This window comes from Pan paniscus, chromosome 12 (genome assembly GCF_029289425.2).
Source record: "Pan paniscus chromosome 12, NHGRI_mPanPan1-v2.0_pri, whole genome shotgun sequence".
NCBI lineage: Eukaryota > Metazoa > Chordata > Mammalia > Primates > Hominidae > Pan > Pan paniscus.
This window is the reverse complement of record NC_073261.2, coordinates 77,852,008-77,869,245: the sequence shown is the minus strand read 5'-3', so window position 1 is coordinate 77,869,245 and position 17,238 is coordinate 77,852,008. Positions and strand designations below refer to the sequence as shown.

Genomic DNA, 17,238 nt, shown 5'->3' with positions numbered 1-17,238 from the left:
GAGACCTGACTTTTTGATTTTCTCTTATACTAGAGTTGAAGAGGTTGATAGGAGGCCAGTTGCTAAAAGTGAAGAGGGGCTTTGCATCTTTTTCCTGCTAAAATAAATCGTGTGCTTAGCTCAGTGTTGTTCACAAGCAGCCATCGAATACATGTTTGATAAGCTGATCAGTAGTGACAGCTTGTTGGAATGCAGGAAAGGGGGAGGACAGCAAACTGAATGGCTAGCAGTGGAAATGCTGAATCACTAAGCCGGCAGTCCAGCAGGCATGGATCCTCATTGTTTGGTTCTGAGTTAGTGTCTCAGACTTGATTGTACTTTTCACAAGGACCTGTGCCTTGCATGCCTATATTCCTCTTTGTCAGGTTCATTGCTGAGCACAGAGTAGATGTTTGGTTAATAGGAGGCGGTTGACTTGGTTGGCTGAACTGCCCTAAAATTTTGTGAGAAATGAAATGAGTAGCTGAGGAATTTTTTTTAGGCTGTTTGATTTCCAAGACATTTGGTTATTTTAGTAAATATCTTCTGTGCAATTGTGATTCAAGAATTTTTAAATTGTCCTACTTTTTCCTTATTGGTAAACAGGAAGTGGTGACCTCCCCCCTCCAACATGACTTTACTGCTCTGAGCGCCTTATGTTGACATAGCATTTGCATGTGTCTCAACAGATCCCCGTTGTCAGTAACCTTATCAGAAAGTTTAGTGAGCCTTTTAATCTCATACCCTCTTTGAACAATATTGTGAAATAGGATTTTTCTTTTATCGTTTTGATCTACACACTCTCTGGATAGAGTAGGATTGGTAGAACCCCTAAAGAAAGCAGCCTGGAATTTTTGCAATCTTGTGCTCATTTTTTCCCTTGTAAGTAGCGCGTAATCTGTAGGGTAGGATGGTAAAGCTTTTATTGCTCCTATAATGTGGTGTCTAATGAAGGACTTAAAACACAATAAAAGTACCTTAGGATCCATAGTGTGTGGTCAGAAGCTCCTGATAACTTTTGTAATAATCACTTTTCTTTTTATCTAGTATAAATATAAATGAATTCTACATAAATCTAGAAAGTTCTTATGTAAAGAACAGGCACTGTGGCTTACACCTGTAATCCCAGCACTTTGGGAGGCTGAGGTGGGCAGATCACTTGAGGTCAGGGGTTTGAGACCAGCCTGGACAACATAGTGAAACCCTTCTCTACTAAAAATACAAAACTTAGCTGGGTGTGGTGGTGCATGCCTGTAATCCCAGCTACTCGGGAAGCTGAGGCAGGAGGATCACTTGAACCCGGGAGATGGAGGTTGCAGTGAGCCAAGATCATGCCACTGCACCCCAGCCTGGGCAACAGAGCAAGACTCCGTCTCAAAAAAAGAAAAAAAAGAAAGTTCTTATGTATTATATATAACCACTGGTCATCAGGCTAGAGGGAAGAAAAAAACATTGATCTTAAGTTGGTAGACTTTTTTCCCCTTACTGAAATGGCAAAGCGGGGGGCCACTTCTTTCTTAGGTGTACTCTAATGTGTGACACAATGCCTATAGGTATTCAACAGATTATTTGTGGAATGAATGAGTAGCTTTGGCTTTGAGAAGTGTTTTTAACAAACTTTCCCGAAGCAAATTTGGTTTTAGAAAATGCTCCCTCTAGTAATGGAATGTTTTCGGATTTTACAGTGCCGAGCACTCTCTAAAAGACTGGCCTTGGCTGAAAAGTCTAAGGAAGCATTGACAGAAGAAATGAAACTTGCCAGTCAGAACATCAGCAGACTTCAGGTGAGTTAAGTGTTACCTAAATGGTTTTAATGTTTTTTCATTGAAAGTTCTTTGGTAGCAAAGCAGCATTTCTTTTCCAAAGGCATTTGATCTCTAGATATGCTTTTTAAGTTAACCACTGTATTTCTGATTCATTTAAAAATAACATCTTACTTATGTTAGGCAAAAAGTAGTTGTATTGTTTCTCTGACTTGATTCTAATTGTAAATCATTTTATAGTCGGCTTTTGCTTAAATAATACTTATTTACCCAGAATCTTTCTTTCCCCTTCCTTGTACATACCCATCATGGTGAGCTGTAGGCTTGTTCTGTACATATTAGTCTGTTCCTTTTCTTTCCTGTTTCATAAAACGGATCTAAACTGAAAGGTGGGGCTATAACATTCCTTCTTACTCACTGCCTGGTTTTAAATCTTTGTTTTCAGAAAGCCTCTGCTAATAAAAACATGATGCCAGGCAAGGAAAAAACACAGCACTACAGCAACACCCACTTCCTCTTTGCTTTAGATTCATTTATCAGATTAATTAGGCACACAGGATTAGATTTTAGGCAGCAGAAGAGAGCATGAGAAATGGGAAGAGAGATGAAGGGTGCTTCTTTCAGGGACGGTGCTGCCGGGAGGGCTGTAGGCCATCGAGGCATAGGATGGAGGCAATGTGTTGTAGGCCTTACCTATGGCTCAGCAAAACCTGAGGGAATTTGGAAAGATAATGAGGCCATATGGCTTTTCTTATAATTTTATACCTGGCATAGAAAGAAACCCTTAAATTTTTGCAAAGAAATTATGAACCTACTTTGAAGGCTCAGAAAAACTTGTTGCCATTTCTTTTAACTTTGTTCTCTTGTTAGGCCTGGGCCTTAACCTGCATGTGAATTGATCAGATAGACCATCTTTATAGGTTGCTTTTACAAGTAAAAGAATTTTTTTAAAAAATTGATGTAAATAGTTGTACATGTTTGGGGGGGACGTGGTATTTTGATTATTTTGATACCTTTGTACAGTGTGTAATGATCAAATCAGGGTCATTTGGAGGTCCACCACCTCAAACATTTATCTTTGTGTTGGGAACATAATAATTCTTCTTTTGTAGCTATTTTGAAATATACAGTAAATTATTGGGAAACTATAATTTCCCTACTCCACATTTTTCTTTTGTGAGTTAAAAAAGCTTCAGAGTGGTACGACTTGTGGGATGTTGATTTTTCTCTTTTTCTTTGCTATTTAGGATGAGCTGACAACTACCAAGAGGAGTTACGAGGATCAGTTAAGTATGATGAGTGACCACCTGTGCAGCATGAATGAGACATTATCTAAACAGAGAGAAGAGATTGACACACTAAAGATGTCCAGTAAGGTATGTGAGGTGAGGTGAGGTAGTCTCTCTGCAATATAATAATTAATGTGAGGTATTTTATTGTTAGGCATTTCAGGAGCAAGAGGACATAAGATTTAAAGTGTTTGTAAGGGCCAGGGGCAGTGGCTTAAGCCTGTAATCCCAGTACTTTGGGAGGCTGAGGTGGGAGGATCCCTTGAGGCCAGGAGTTGGAGAGCAGAGTGGGCAATATAGTGATACTTCATCTCTACAAAAAAAAAATGAAAAAATAAGCCAAGCATGAGGGCCTGTGCCTGTAGTCCCAGCTAGTTGGGAGGCTGAGGTGGGAAGATTGCTTGAACCTAGGAGTTTGAGGTTACAGCAAGCTATGATTGTGCCACGGCACTCCAGCCTGTGCGACAGAGTGAGACTCTGTCTCTAAAAAAGAAAAAAAAAAGCATGTATAAATAATTTTCCTTAATATCATTTGTCCTTTTTTCCAAAAGTATTAAATGTCTTTGGCTGAATTAAAAGCTGAGAAAGTCTGGCCTCTAAGGCTTTAATACTGTATCAGCTGCTTTTTGGCGTTTTTGGCATTTCTCCTACTGTTGCAGAAAAGTTAGGGGGACTCACAAAGGGCTTTAGGAAAGGGATTGCTCTTTATTTATGTAAGACCTAAAATGGTACTGTTGAAGAGTAAACGTTAGAAAATTTATTCTCATAAATGTTAATATAACCTTGGAATGTCTTACCCTTTTAACTAGATTTCCTTTCCCATAATCCTTCTGCTTGCCCAGACTGAGATAGTAGATGTTGGGCAATATGTTTAGGCTGAAATGCATATCCACATACCGTGTCTTTATTACTGTAACAACGTATGTACTGTTTTGCCATGAAAGGTAAACTTTGGGAGGCCAGGGGCTCACTTAGTTGGCATCATCTCATGTGCTTAGCCCATTTTCATAACTCAGTATTATACCACCATCAGCTGGGATTTACCATCTCCAGCCTGCAGTCTTTGAGATCTGCTGCTGCCCCTTTGTGATTCAGCAGGCATTTATTGAGTTCCTGCTGTGTATACTGGGGAGAAATAGAGATGAAGAAACCATGGCTTTATTTTAGCATCTGCTGTTGGTGTTAAGGACAGGATTCTGTTCATTTAGGGTCTTCTTGGAAAATATGTCATGTTAATGCATTGGAATCTGCATTATATATGATTTTGTTTATCAACATAATTGCGTGATATTCATTGATTGCTTGCTGCTTTGGAGGCTGTCTCTGATGCTTTTCTGGGCTGTTTCTGTGATTATCGTAATCACCCAATATGGTTCTCATTATGGTTCTCCAGTTACTTGTGGTTCAGGAAACTTGAGCTTGGGGGTAAGGGAGTTGGCGATCGGGGGCTGGTCCTTTTAAGGAAAGCCTCCCTTAACCTTTTGGTTTCTTGTTATTCCATATTCCAGCAGAGCAATATCTAATTCACAAGTTATATTCTTAGTAGTGGTAGAAAATACACACATTGAAGAGGTCGTGTTTTGGGTTTTCTCATGGTATGTATAATTTGTTTTAGTGTAGTAGTATGAGAAAGCCTGTTTTAGCACCTAAAATTTGAAAAGAAGTAGCAATAATTTTTGAAAACTTTTCAATCTCTGGAACTTCAGAAGTATTTGGTTTTGAATTGAGAAAGGTACATGTTGAGTACAGCAAAGCTCATTGTCCTGAAGGTAATTGGATTGCACCTACTTCAGAAGTTAGGGAATTTTCAAGTTTCCTCTGACTTTTTTTTTTTCTTTGTTGGAGTCTTGCTCTGTCACCCAGGCTGGAGTGCAGTGGTGAGATCTTGGCTCACTGCAACCTCCACCTCCCAGGTTCAAGAGATTTTCCCACCTCAGCCTACCTAGTAACTGGGACTACAGGCATGCACCACCATGCCTGGCTAATTTTTTTTTTTTTGTATTTTTGCAACAGGGTTTCACCATGTTGCTCAGGCTGGTCTCAAACTCCCAGGCCCAAGTGATAAGCTGGCTGCAGCTTCCCAAAGTGCTGGGATTACAGGCGTGAATCACAGCACACAGCATCTTAGAGCTTGTTGATCTTTTCCTTAAAATACCAGCCATTAATAAAACTCTAAGAGACCCTTCTTCAATTTGAATTTATGTCATTAACCTGTCTTTGATCATTCTGTAATCCTGTATTTTGCTTTTCCCCCATTTAGTAATTTACATTGCTATAGCATCATCTTATGGCTGACATTGTCTCCATTGGATACAAAGTAAACATCCTCAACCATTTGTTTGCTATGATCTTGCTCTTAGTGTTTATATTCTGCAAGCATTTCTTCCATGAAGAAAATGTATTTATGCCTAAGAGTTAAATACAGGAATTTAATTAAAATGTATTCCCAAGAAGGGAGCCTCTCCAGAAAGAAGAAAAATTATACAAAACTAGAAAATCCAAATCTCCGTATTTGAGGAAATGGAATAAGTTATCTTCTCTCTGATTTGTTCTCAGCCAGTATCCAAGCTGACTTTTGACAGATAATCAGTGCCGTTTGGGTGTTAGTTAGCACATATTCAGAGTTATTACCTATTAAGACCTTTAAAAGAAAAGGTGTTTATTTAAACAATGACGAGACATGTTCTTTTTTTTTTTTTTTTTTTTTTTTTTGAGACAATCTTGCTCCATTTCCCGGGTTCATGCCATTCTCCCGGCGCCATCTCGGCTCACTGCAAGCTCCGCCTCCCGGGTTCATGCCATTCTCCTGCCTCAGCCTCCCAAGCAGCTGGGACTACAGGCACCCGCCACCATGCCCGGCTAATTTTTTTGTATTTTTAATAGAGACGGGGTTTCACCATGTTAGCTGGGATGGTCTCGATCTCCTGACCTCGTGATCCACCCGCCTCGGCCTCCCAAAGTGCTGGGGTTTAGGCTAACATTTTTTTATTCAGCTTCTTGAAATCTTAGACTCTCTTGTCTTTGGAACAAAATGAATGTTTGTAGTTTTGATAAATCCAAGATAGTAGCTTTCTTTTCTTTCTTTATTTCCTGTCCTCAGCCCCGAGAGGGATAGGGCCTGTGGAAGCAGAGAGGAGAGAGAGTATAACAAACTGCTTTGCGATTATTGAATAAAAGTTAACAATGCAAGGTTATCAGCTATTCTCCTTTTTGGAAGCTAGTGTTCCAAAGTGAAATATGGCTTTCAGACAGCTTGGTTTATAAACTATGTGAGTTATTTTTTTTTTATGTTTATGTTCTTATTGTTGATATTTTTCTTTGCACAGGGGAATTCTAAAAAGAACAAGAGTCGATAGTTTTGAAATAGCTGGTTGGCGACTGTTCTTTCCAGACCTGCTCCTGCTGCACAGAGCCGCAGGGCTGAGACCACGTCCATGCTGGCTGCCTTCAGGAAGCTAAAGTATTGTTGGACCTAGTAAACTAGTCAGTGTTGGAAACGGCCTTGAAATATTTAAAACATATTTGTAACCAGTGAGGCAAATACAGAAGTTGATGTCGGCAGTAAATGGAAAACAATACGTATGTCATGGATATTGTAGGTTTCCTTATGCTGTTTTTACTGTGCACTTTTTAAAATTAGGTTTTAATTTCAGTATGTAAGAACAAATATTTTATATACTTTCAAACTCAATTATATGGTAATCGATTTGGTATCTATGGAATAGATATATGTTTCTGGAAAAAAATGCTTAAATTGTCAAACTGTCATTACTTCTTACTATAGTTGAAGGCATTCTCCAGATTCTTTTTAAAAGATTTGTTCATATTTCTCTCTCTCTCTCTCTATTTCTCTCTCTCTCTCTCTCTTCTTTCTCTCTGAGGGGGAGGGAGCCCTCCAAACTTCAGATCCTGTGGGTTTAGTATCATTATCTTCAGCTCTTTGATACCCTGTGTTAGAGTAATAGCTAAAGGAAGTTCATGTCAATAAATTCATACTTATATCACACTTTCAGTCTCTCTATGAAAATTTGATAAAGGAAACTGAACCCTATTAAAGTGGGCTTTTACAAAACATATCAAATGCCAACTGACTTAGGTGTAATCCTCGGATTCCTCAAATTGGAATAATTCTACAGTTAATCCTTTAGTAAGGCTCTTGAGTTTTGCCTTGAAAGCTACTTTAAACCACACTTCAAGCAAAGAGCCTGAGCCCTTTAAGGCTCCCCTTGGCTGATATCATAAACATTGTGTTGTATTAGTGTCAGGAGTGGCTCTGGCAGAACTCTCCACCCCTACTCCCGAGGCACTAAATATATTACTCCTTTCTGAACTGCTTTCACAGGCCCATTTCAACCGTGTCCAGGCCTCCAGATTAGCTGAGGAGTTCCTGAAACCCACTTCTCCTTACCTCTCCACCTGTGGCACCATCTCTCGAGTCTACTCTCTAGACAGTTGTGAGTCACCCTCTAAAATGCTTTATTCCGGAGTTTACCTGAGAGCCCATCACCGGCTTCTCTCTGTGCTCAGCACAAAAGCCAACTCCTTGGCCTCTGCCCTAAGTCCTCAGCTGCCTGCCATACAGAGAGACTCTGGTTGTTAGGCCCAGTCCTCACCACAGTGAAAGCGTTCAGATCCTGAGTTGGGGGATCTCTGGGTTGGTTGGTTCAGTTCCATTTTTCCCAGCCCTTCAAGTCCCTAGCCCCCTTGCCCTTTCTGTTTTCTCTGCCCTGTCCATTGTCAGTTTTCTATCTACTCAGCCAGTTGTTTTCACTGCAGCTGTGAGTAGGCCCCCAAACACTGCGAGGGAAACATCAAAGAGCCATGCTGGGCCTGGCACAGTGGCTCACACATGTAATCCCAGCACTTTGGGAGGCTGAGGCAGGTGGATCACTTGAGGCCAGGAGTTCAAAACCAGCCTGGTCAACATGGTGAAACCCCATGTCTACTAAGACTACAAAAAATTAGCCAGGCGTGGTGGCATGTGCCTGTAATCCCGGCTACTTGGGAGGCTGAGGCAGGAGAATCACTTGAACCCGGGAGATGGAGGTTGCAGTGAGCTGAGATAGCACCAATGCACTCCAGCCTGAGCGACAGAGTGAATGAGACTCTGTCTTAAAAAAAAAAAAAAAAAAAGAGCCATTCTAACTAGCTCTGTCAAGAACTTAGGGTTTTGAGCCCCTGCCAGCCTTTCATTGTTCTAGGACAGTCCTTGGGTATTTTTAGTCCATTTTTATTCTAAATTTCAATAATGGCTACACCACTTCTCTCCTTAAGGTCTGCCCCCTTCACTCTTAGGATTTGTACCATCTGTACCATCAAAAACACTTCTCAACTGCCCCACTGCTTCATATATTTACCCATGCTTCCCGTTCTCCCCTGCTTCAGAGGCAGAGGCATCTCTGCTACCCTTAAAGGTAGGGTATTTCTGATGCTTTTAATGCCATACCTTTTCTGGTGCTTGTTTTTTCACTTTTAGATCTTCAATTTCTCATTCTACTGATGTCCTCTCCCTCAGCTTCCAAATAGACTGAACTTAGCCCATACTTTTTTTATCAATTTAATTTTTTTGAGACAGGGTCACACTCTGTCACCCAGGCTGGAGTGCAGTGGTGTGCTCACACTCACTGCAGCCTCGACCTCCTGGGCTCAAGCGATCTTCCTGCCTCAGCCTCCCAAGTATCTAGGACTATATGTTTGTGCCACCATTGATACAGTTTGCTGACAGATTTATCTAAGATTGCAACTGCTTTCCCCTACACTTCTATTACTACTCTGCTTTATTTTACTCCTTAGTATTTATAATCTAACATATGATATATTTTGCTTATTTATCTTATTTATTACCTGTTTCTCTCACTAGATGCAGCTTCAGGAAGGCAGGTGTTTTTGTCTTGCTGCGTTCCCTGTACTTAGAATACTGTCTGGCATCAGTTAATATTTGTTGAATGAATGTTGATTGGACCGGATGTGGGGTGTGAGCGAAAGAGAGGAGTCAAAGATGAAGCCAAAGGCTTTGGCCTGAACAAACTTGACTGAGCAGGAGGATTGAGGGAGGAGCAAGTAGCTTCCACCTGTTTGTAAAGGAAGCCGGAGACCTGGAATCACTTTTGATTCCTCCTCACCTGGCACATCTCATTGGTCATCTTATTGAATCTTCCTGCCTTTGCAATCCCATGCACTTCTGATCTCTCCTTATTCAGTATCTTAAATTGAGCCCTGAATACCAGTTGTCTGGACTGCTTGTCTTTCTGTACTCCAGTCCTTCCACCCCTTCTGCGAGGCCGTCTTTCTTTCTTTCTTTCTTTCTTTTTTTTTTGAGACGGAGTTTCACTCTTGTTGCCCAGGCTGGAGTGCAATGGTGCAATCTCAGCTCACTGCAACCTCTGCCTCCCAGGTTCAAGCGATTCTCCTGCCTCAGCCTCCCAAGTAGCTGGGATTACAGGCTCCCGCCACCATGCCCGGGTAATTTTTGTATTTTTAGTAGAGATGGGGTTTCATCATGTTGGCAAGGCTGGTGTTGAACTCCTGACCTCAGGTGATCCACCCGCCTCAGCCTCCCAAAGTGCTGGGATTACAGGCGTGAGCCACCGCACCCAGCTAGGCCATCTTTCTAAAACATATCTCTGCCATAGCCATTCTCCAGATGGAAAGCCTTCACAATGGCTCCTTGTTGTCTGCTGGGCAAGATCTAGTAGTAGTGTGTATGTGACACTTGCTTAGCTCACTTTCTCCTCATTCTCTTCCATATACACAGTGTACCCTCCCTCTACTTTAACTGCTTACAGTAAAAACTCTCAGACCTCTGGATCAGGAAAGTTTCATGTCTCCTGAGCAATGAGCCTGTTTTTCCCTTAGAGACAATGTGAATCTTGGGATTGTTTCCCTCTTTGCTTTGGTGGCTGAGACTTGTATCTCCCACCATCTGTGACAGCTGTCAAAAGAGCTCCCAGACCAGCCACCTCCATTGTCTTGCATGGTGTGTGGCCCTATAGGTTCTGAGGCAGTGCTTGTGGACTGCCTGGCCATTTTGTAGGGGACAGTTTCCGTGGGAGCTTTCCTAGGGCTGAGGGATAGGGCAGGACTGTAGAGGGCACAGTTGGATCCCTGGCAAAATTGTGCTCTTCTGACTTAACTTAGATCTTTGCTCTCTTGGCGGTCATCTCCCAAGGCATATAATAACCACTGTTTATTAATCACTTACCATAAGTTAGGTATAGGTATGACTTGACATGTATTACTTCATTTAGACTTCCCAGCAACCATATCTCATACATACGATTACTATCCCCAGTTTACAGATGGAAAGCCAAGGCTTAGAGGGACTAAGTAACTTTTCCACAGTCACACAGTACCTGCTGGAGCCAGGATTCAAACCCAGTCTAGCCTGACTCAGCTTGGATTATTCACTACTGTGCTATGAGCCTTTTAAATTGGGGGCTTTCAACTCCTTCAGGTACTGTATATTTGGAAGACAAAATATTAAATTTTGGCCGGGTGTAGTGGCTCATGCCTGTAATCCCAGCACTTTCAGAGGCTGGGTCAGGAGGATCACTTCAGCCCAGGAGTTTGAGACCAGCCTGGGTAACAGAGTGAGACCTCATCTCTACAAATTTTTTTTAAAAATTAGCTGGGGGTGTTGGTGCACAGCTGTGGTCCCAGCTACATGAGGGGCTGAGGCAGGAGGATTTTCTGAGCCCAGGAAGTCAAGGCTGCAGTGAGCCATGTTCACACCAGTGCACTCCATCCTGAGTGACAGAGCAAGACCCTGTCTCAAAAAAAGAAAAAAAGAAAAAAACAAGGAAAAAAATACTAAATTTCTTAGCAACTCCAGCAGTATTTCATTCAACATCCCCTTTCTACATCTTCACTAAGTACCCCTGTGCCTCCTTTCAGTCAGCTTTTAGTGAACTTCTTGAGCTAATTTAAAGTCCCTGGCATATGGTTTGCCTTTGACATAATTTTTTCTTCCCCTGATCCCTCATTTTTATTTACATATTCCTTGTTACACCAGCCTTGCGGAACACCAGATTCTGAACTTTATATATTTATGCCATGATGCCATCCCTTCATTCTGGTCCTCTTTCTGTGTAAACGTTCTTGTTGTTGCTGTTTTATTATGAGAATTTTCTAACATGCACAAAAGTAGACTCATACAAGCCCTGTGTCCCCATCACTCCTTATGAACATTTTGCCAATCTTGTTTTATCTTTTTTCCACACTTCTTTTTTTCTGGCATATTTTAAGGCCATTCTCGGACACTGGGTCATTTCGTCTATAAATACTTCAGTTCTGCGGGTGTTTGTAAAGATGGGAGCCTGTCTTACCCATATCATCATTCATTTGGCAAGTGTGTGCCGAGTGCCTGCTGCGTGCTTAGTGCTGAGCAGACTGTGGCACGCACACCAGACGTGCTGGCTGCCCTTGAGAAGAGCTTACAGCCTGTTTTTAGTGAGACAAGGAAGTGAACACGCAAATTAGAACCACGAACTCATTTATTCATCCTGTCCTGCGATTATTTCAGAGCAATAAGGAAGAGATAATACATGGAGGCTTTTTGGCAGGGCATGGTGGCTCACGCCTGTAATACCAGAACTTTGGGAGGCAAAGGCAGGCAGAGCACTGGTCAGGAGTTCGAGACCAGCCTGACCAATATGGTGAAACCCCGTCTCTACTAAAAACACAAAAATTTGCTGGGTGTGGTGGCCGCCTGTAGTCCCAACTACTCGGGAAGCTGAGACAGGAGAATTGCTTGAACCTGGGAAGCAGAGGTTGCAGTGAGTCGAAATCATGCCACTGCACTCTAGCCTGGGCGACAGAGTGCGCCTCCATCTGAAAAACAAACAAACAAAAAAAAATGGAGGCTTTTCTTTTTAAAGTAGTATCTGTATAAATATATGTGTGTGTGTGTATTTTTGTTGTTGTTGTTTTGACAGGGACTCACTCTGTCGCCCTGGCTGGAGTTCAGTGGTGCCATCTCTGGTGGCACCCCCGCTTCCTGCGTTCAAGTGATTCTCGTGCCTCAGCTTCCTAAGTAGCTGGGATTACAGGCGCCTACCACCACGCCCGGCTAATTTTTGTATTTTTAGTAGAGACGGCGTTTCACCATGTTGGTCAGACTGGTCTCAAACTCCCGACCTCAGGTGATCCACCCGCCTTGACCTCCCAACGTGCTGGGATTACAGGCGTGAGCCACTGCGTCCAGCCCGTATCTGTATTTTTAATTAAGTTTTGAACTTAGTTTGAGTTAGGCTGCTCTTAAACAGTTATTACTAAGATAAAATAAGGCAAAACCAAACAGACCCCTGATCCTCCCGCCATTTCATGCTCCCCACAGAAAAACCACTTTCATTCACTATTTTGTTATCTATATTTCCAAATGGCATGCTACCTTTGCTCTTCTTGTTAGGCATTATTAATTGAATTTACAGTTGGAAGATGAGTATTTGTCTGTTTCATCTGCCTCCCCTTTGCATCACTCACATACACATACATATACTCACTGTTTAAACTAGTTATATTGACATTTGGGTCTAGCCTTGTGGCTCATGCCTGTACTCCTAGGTACTTAGGAGGCTGAGGCGGGATGATTGCCTGAGCCCAGGAGTTCGAAGGCTGCAGTGAGCCGTGATTGTGCTACTGCACTCCAGCCTGTGCAACAGAGTGAGACCCAGTCTCTAAAAAAATAAAACTAAAGGCCAGGTGCGGTGGCTCACACCTGTAATCCCAGCACTTTGAGAGGCCGAGATGGGCAGATCACTTGAAGTCCGGAGTTCAAGACCAGCCTGGCCAACACAGTGAAACCCCGTCTCTACTAAAAATACAAAAATTAGCCGGGCATGGTGGCGTGTGTCTGTAATCCCAGTTGCTTGGGAGGCTGAGGCAGGAGAGCCACCTGAATCTGGGAGGCGGAGGTTGCAGTGGGCCAAGATCTTGCCACTTCACTGCAGCCTGGGCAACAGAGCAAGATTCCATCTCAAAAAGCCAAAAACATTTGGACTGGCTCAGTATTCACCATATACTTCATTATGAGTATTCAAATACTGGTGATAGTTGAGTCATATAACGTACTGTGATTATTTTTCCTTTCTTGTACAACTCTGTTTTCCCTGGAGTCTTTTTTTAAAAAATTATTTACTGCTGGGCGCAGTGGCTCACGCCTGTAATCCTAGCACTTTGGGAGGCTGAGGTGGGTGGATCACGAGGTCAGGAGATCGAGACCATCCTGGCTAACACGGTGAAACCCCGTCTCTACTAAAAAAATACAAAAAATTAGCCGGGCCTGCTGGCAGGCGCCTGTAGTCCCAGGTACTCGGGCGGCTGAGGCAGGAGAATGGGGTGAACCCGGAAGGCGGAGCTTGCAATAAGCTGAGATCGCGCCATTGCACTCCAGCCTGAGGGACAGAGTGAGACTCCGTCTCAAAAAAAAAAAAAAAAAAAAAAATTATTTGCTATGTTTTCTATGGTACTTATCACTAGTTTATTCCTAACTTCACTCCCAAGTGTATAAGGCTCCTTACAGTGTGGTCAAATTCAGTTGGGTGTTCAGCCAACTTCCATCTTCTTCAGGAATTCTCTCCCAGAACCATCTGACCTGCTCCAGGCTGTCTCATTTGATCTCTGGGCTGGCAGCACTGATGTTGTCTTGGGATCTGCCTTCCTCAATATTCTGGGCATCAAGTGTCTCTCATCCTTAAAACAACCCTTGCTCAACTCCATGAGTCCTTCTAGTGACTGCCCTGTCCCTCTACTTGTGTTTACAGCCTACCCCTTGAAAGAATTCTCTCTCTTGTCTGGGCCTCTTGTGACATGGGAAGTGAAAGAGGAGATCTGGCCAGGCGCAGTGGTGCATGCCTGTAATCCCAGCACTTTGGGAGGCTGAGGTGGGTGTATCACCTGAGGTCAGGAGTTCGAGACCAGCCTGGCCAACATGGTGAAATCCTGTCTATACTAAAAATACAAAAAATTAGCTTGGCGTAGTGGCTGGCACCTGTAATCCCAGCTACTCAGGAGGCTGAGACAGGAGAATTGCTTGAACCTGGGAGGTGGAGGTTACAGTGAGCTGAGATCGCACCATTGCGCTCCAGCCAGGGCAACAAGAGCAAAACTCCGTTCCAAAAAAACCCAAAAAACCAAAAACAAGAGACTGGGTGTGGTGGCTCACGCCTGTAATCCCAGCAATTTGGGAGGCTGAGGCAGGCGGGTCACGAAGTCAGGAGTTCGAGACCAGCCTGGCCAACATAGTGAAACCCTATCTCTACTAAAAATACAAAAATTAGCTGGGTGTGGTGGCACACACTTGTAGTCCCAGCTACTCGGGAGGCTGAGACAGGAGAATCGTTTGAACCCGGGAGGTGGAGGTTGCAGTGAGCCGAGACCATGCCACTGCACTCCAGCATAGGTGACAGAGTGAGACTCTGTCCCCCCCAACCCCCTAAAAAAGAGGAGATTCTCAGTCCATGCACAGAGTAGGGATTGAAATCTGCATAGGAGTGAAAACCAGAAAAAAAAAAAGAAAGAAGGACTTTTCTTTTAATTAATCATTCATTGCAGGCCAGGAGCAGTGGCTCATGCCTGTAATCCCAGCACTTTGGGAGGCCAAAGCAGGTGGATCACCTGAGGTCGGGAGTTCAAGACCAGCCTGGCCAACATGGTGAAACCCTGTCTCTACTAAAAATATAAAAATTAGCCAGGCTTGCTTGTGCACTCCTGTAATCCCAGCTACTCAGGAGGTTGAGGTATGAGAATTGCTTGAACCCAGGAGACAGAGGTTGCAGTGAGCCAAGATCACACCACTGCACTCAAGCCTGGGTGACAGAGTGAGACTATGTCTGAAAAAAAAAAAAAAAAAAAAAATCATTCATTGCTTTCTGGAGAAGATGGAATTTTCAAAATTGCCTGAAGCAAAACTTCCTGCTTTTTCCTGATTATATATTACATGCCCATTGTTGAAAATCTGGAATATTGGGTCAGGTGCGGTAGCTTACACCTATAATCCCAGCACTTTAGGAGGCCGAAGCAGGAGGATCGCTTGAGCCCAGGAGTTTGAGACCAGCCTGGGCAACATAGGGAGATCCCATCTCTGTTAAAAAATATATATTAAAATTTTGAAAAATTTGGAAAATGAGGAAAAGAATCAGGAGCAGAGATTTAGCTATTAACATTTTTGCTTGTTCCTGCTTTTTATTTCATGCATATATAAATGTGTTTTTAATTAAAGTTGGGCTTATGTTACAACAAATTCCAAGTGAGAAAAAAGTTGGAATTGTGTTATAAGAAATTTCAGATGAGGCCTGGCTCAGTGGCTCATGCCTGTAATCTCAGCACTTTGGGAGGCTGAGGCAGGTGGATCACTTGAGGTCAGGAGTTCAAGACCAGCCTGGCCAACATGGTGAAACCCTGTCTCTACTAAAAATGCAAAAATTAGCTGGGTGTGGTTGCACATGCCTGTAATCCCAGCTACTCAGGAGGCTGAGGCAGGAGAATTGCTTGACCCCAGGAGGCGGAGGTTGCAGTGAGCCGAGATCGCCTGGGCAACAGAAGGAGACTGCATCTCAAAAAAAAGAAAAATTTCAAATGAGGAAAAAAGTTATTTAATAGGAAGAGGGGGAGTAAATTACCTGGTTGCACAGCTCTGGAGGGCACCATTCACACTGTGTTCAGTAGCAAACCCAGCGATCCTGGGTTGAAGGGGTAAGAGCCTCCAGGCACAGTTTAAGAAACTGATAAAAAGCCTTTGTTTTGTCATATCCTTCGTGGCCACCATTCCCCCCCCCCCCCATTTAGTTGTTACATGCAATACTACTCAATTTGCAAAGCTAATACAACTGGATTCTCCACTGTTTTTGGTAAGAAACTATCAGTTCAACTAACACAGATACTTTTTTTTTTGGAGGCAGAGTCTTGTGCTGTCACCCAGGCTGGAGTGCAGTGGTACAATCTCAGCTCACTTCAACCTCCACCTTCTGGGTTCAAGGATTCTCATGCCTCAGCCTCTCGAGTAGCTGGGACTACAGGCGGGTGCCATCATGCCTGGCTAATTTTTTGTATTTTAGTAGAGACGGAGTTTCACCGTGTTGCCCAGGCTGGTCTCGAACTCCTGAGCTCAGGCAATCTGCCCAATCCACCCGCCTTGGCCTCCCAAAGTGTAGGATTACAGGCATGAGCCACCAGGCCCGGCTTAACTAACACAGATACTTTTTTTTTTTTTTAATACTTTTAGGGTACATGTGCACAACGTGCAGGTTAGTTACATATGTATACATGTGCCATGTTGGTGTGCTGCACCCATTAACTTGTCATTTAACATTAGGTATATCTCCTAATGCTATCCCTACCCCCGCCCCCCACCCCACAACAGGCCCCAGTGTGTGATGTTCCCCTTCCTGTGTCCATGTGTTCTCATTGTTCAGTTCCCACCTATGAGTGAGAACATGCGTTGTTTGGTTTTTGGTCCTTGCGATAGTTTGCTGAGAATGATGGTTTCCAGCTTCATCCATGTCCCTACAAAGGACATGAACTCATCATTTTTTATGGCTGCATAGTATTCCATGGTGTATATGTGCCACATTTTCTTAATCTAGTCTGTCATTGTTGGACATTTGGCTTGGTTCCAAGTCTTTGCTATTGTGAATAGTGCCACAATAAACATACGTGTGCATGCTAACACAGATACTTTTTAACAACATGACCACTTTCTAAGTTCATTACCCTTTGAAACAAAACAAAACAAAACTCAGCTACACCATTTCTAAACAAAGGTGTAAAAAAAAAATTGAAGATCCACTTAGCTAAGGAAGCCACTAAAAGAGTTGGAACAAAAGGCTCTCTCCAAATGGCTATGAATTTAAGCCTTTATAATTCATAAAGAACATATGAATTCAGAAAGAAAAACGTGCAGTTTATAGTTTTATATAGCATTAACCCTGGAAGTTGCTCTCAGATCTTAAAAGTCTTCAAATTCTTCTGTTACTTTTACATATGAAGATAGCAACGTATTTGGTTGATGATGGCTAAGAAAACATCTGGCACAGCCATATTAACAAGGGAATAGTTTGTTTTACGACAGAAGAGGAAGCTTCTGTTCTCGGCTAAGAGCCATGTCCTCAGATACCATGGCAATAAATGGAAAGCTTGTCAGTAAGTGGTTGCCTCTTTGTCTTAAATTTTTAAGCAGTTTAGTAGTTAGCTCCAAATTAGGAAATTAACTG

The 17,238-nt window shown here is 42.8% G+C and overlaps 1 protein-coding gene across 2 annotated transcripts in view; it reads left to right on the top strand.

Annotated features, from left to right (window-relative positions):
* Positions 1 to 7,037, top strand: part of PPP1R21 (protein phosphatase 1 regulatory subunit 21) — a 74,335-nt gene extending 67,298 nt beyond the window's left edge. For both annotated transcript variants that reach the window (XM_003822686.4, XM_003822685.4), the window contains 3 exons: positions 1,665 to 1,763; positions 2,990 to 3,118; positions 6,358 to 7,037. In XM_003822686.4, coding sequence (XP_003822734.3) covers positions 1,665 to 1,763; positions 2,990 to 3,118; positions 6,358 to 6,387 — 258 coding nt within the window. In that variant the 3' untranslated portion in view covers positions 6,388 to 7,037. The remainder of the gene's footprint in view (positions 1 to 1,664; positions 1,764 to 2,989; positions 3,119 to 6,357) is intronic.
* Positions 7,038 to 17,238: the final 10,201 nt, after the last annotated feature.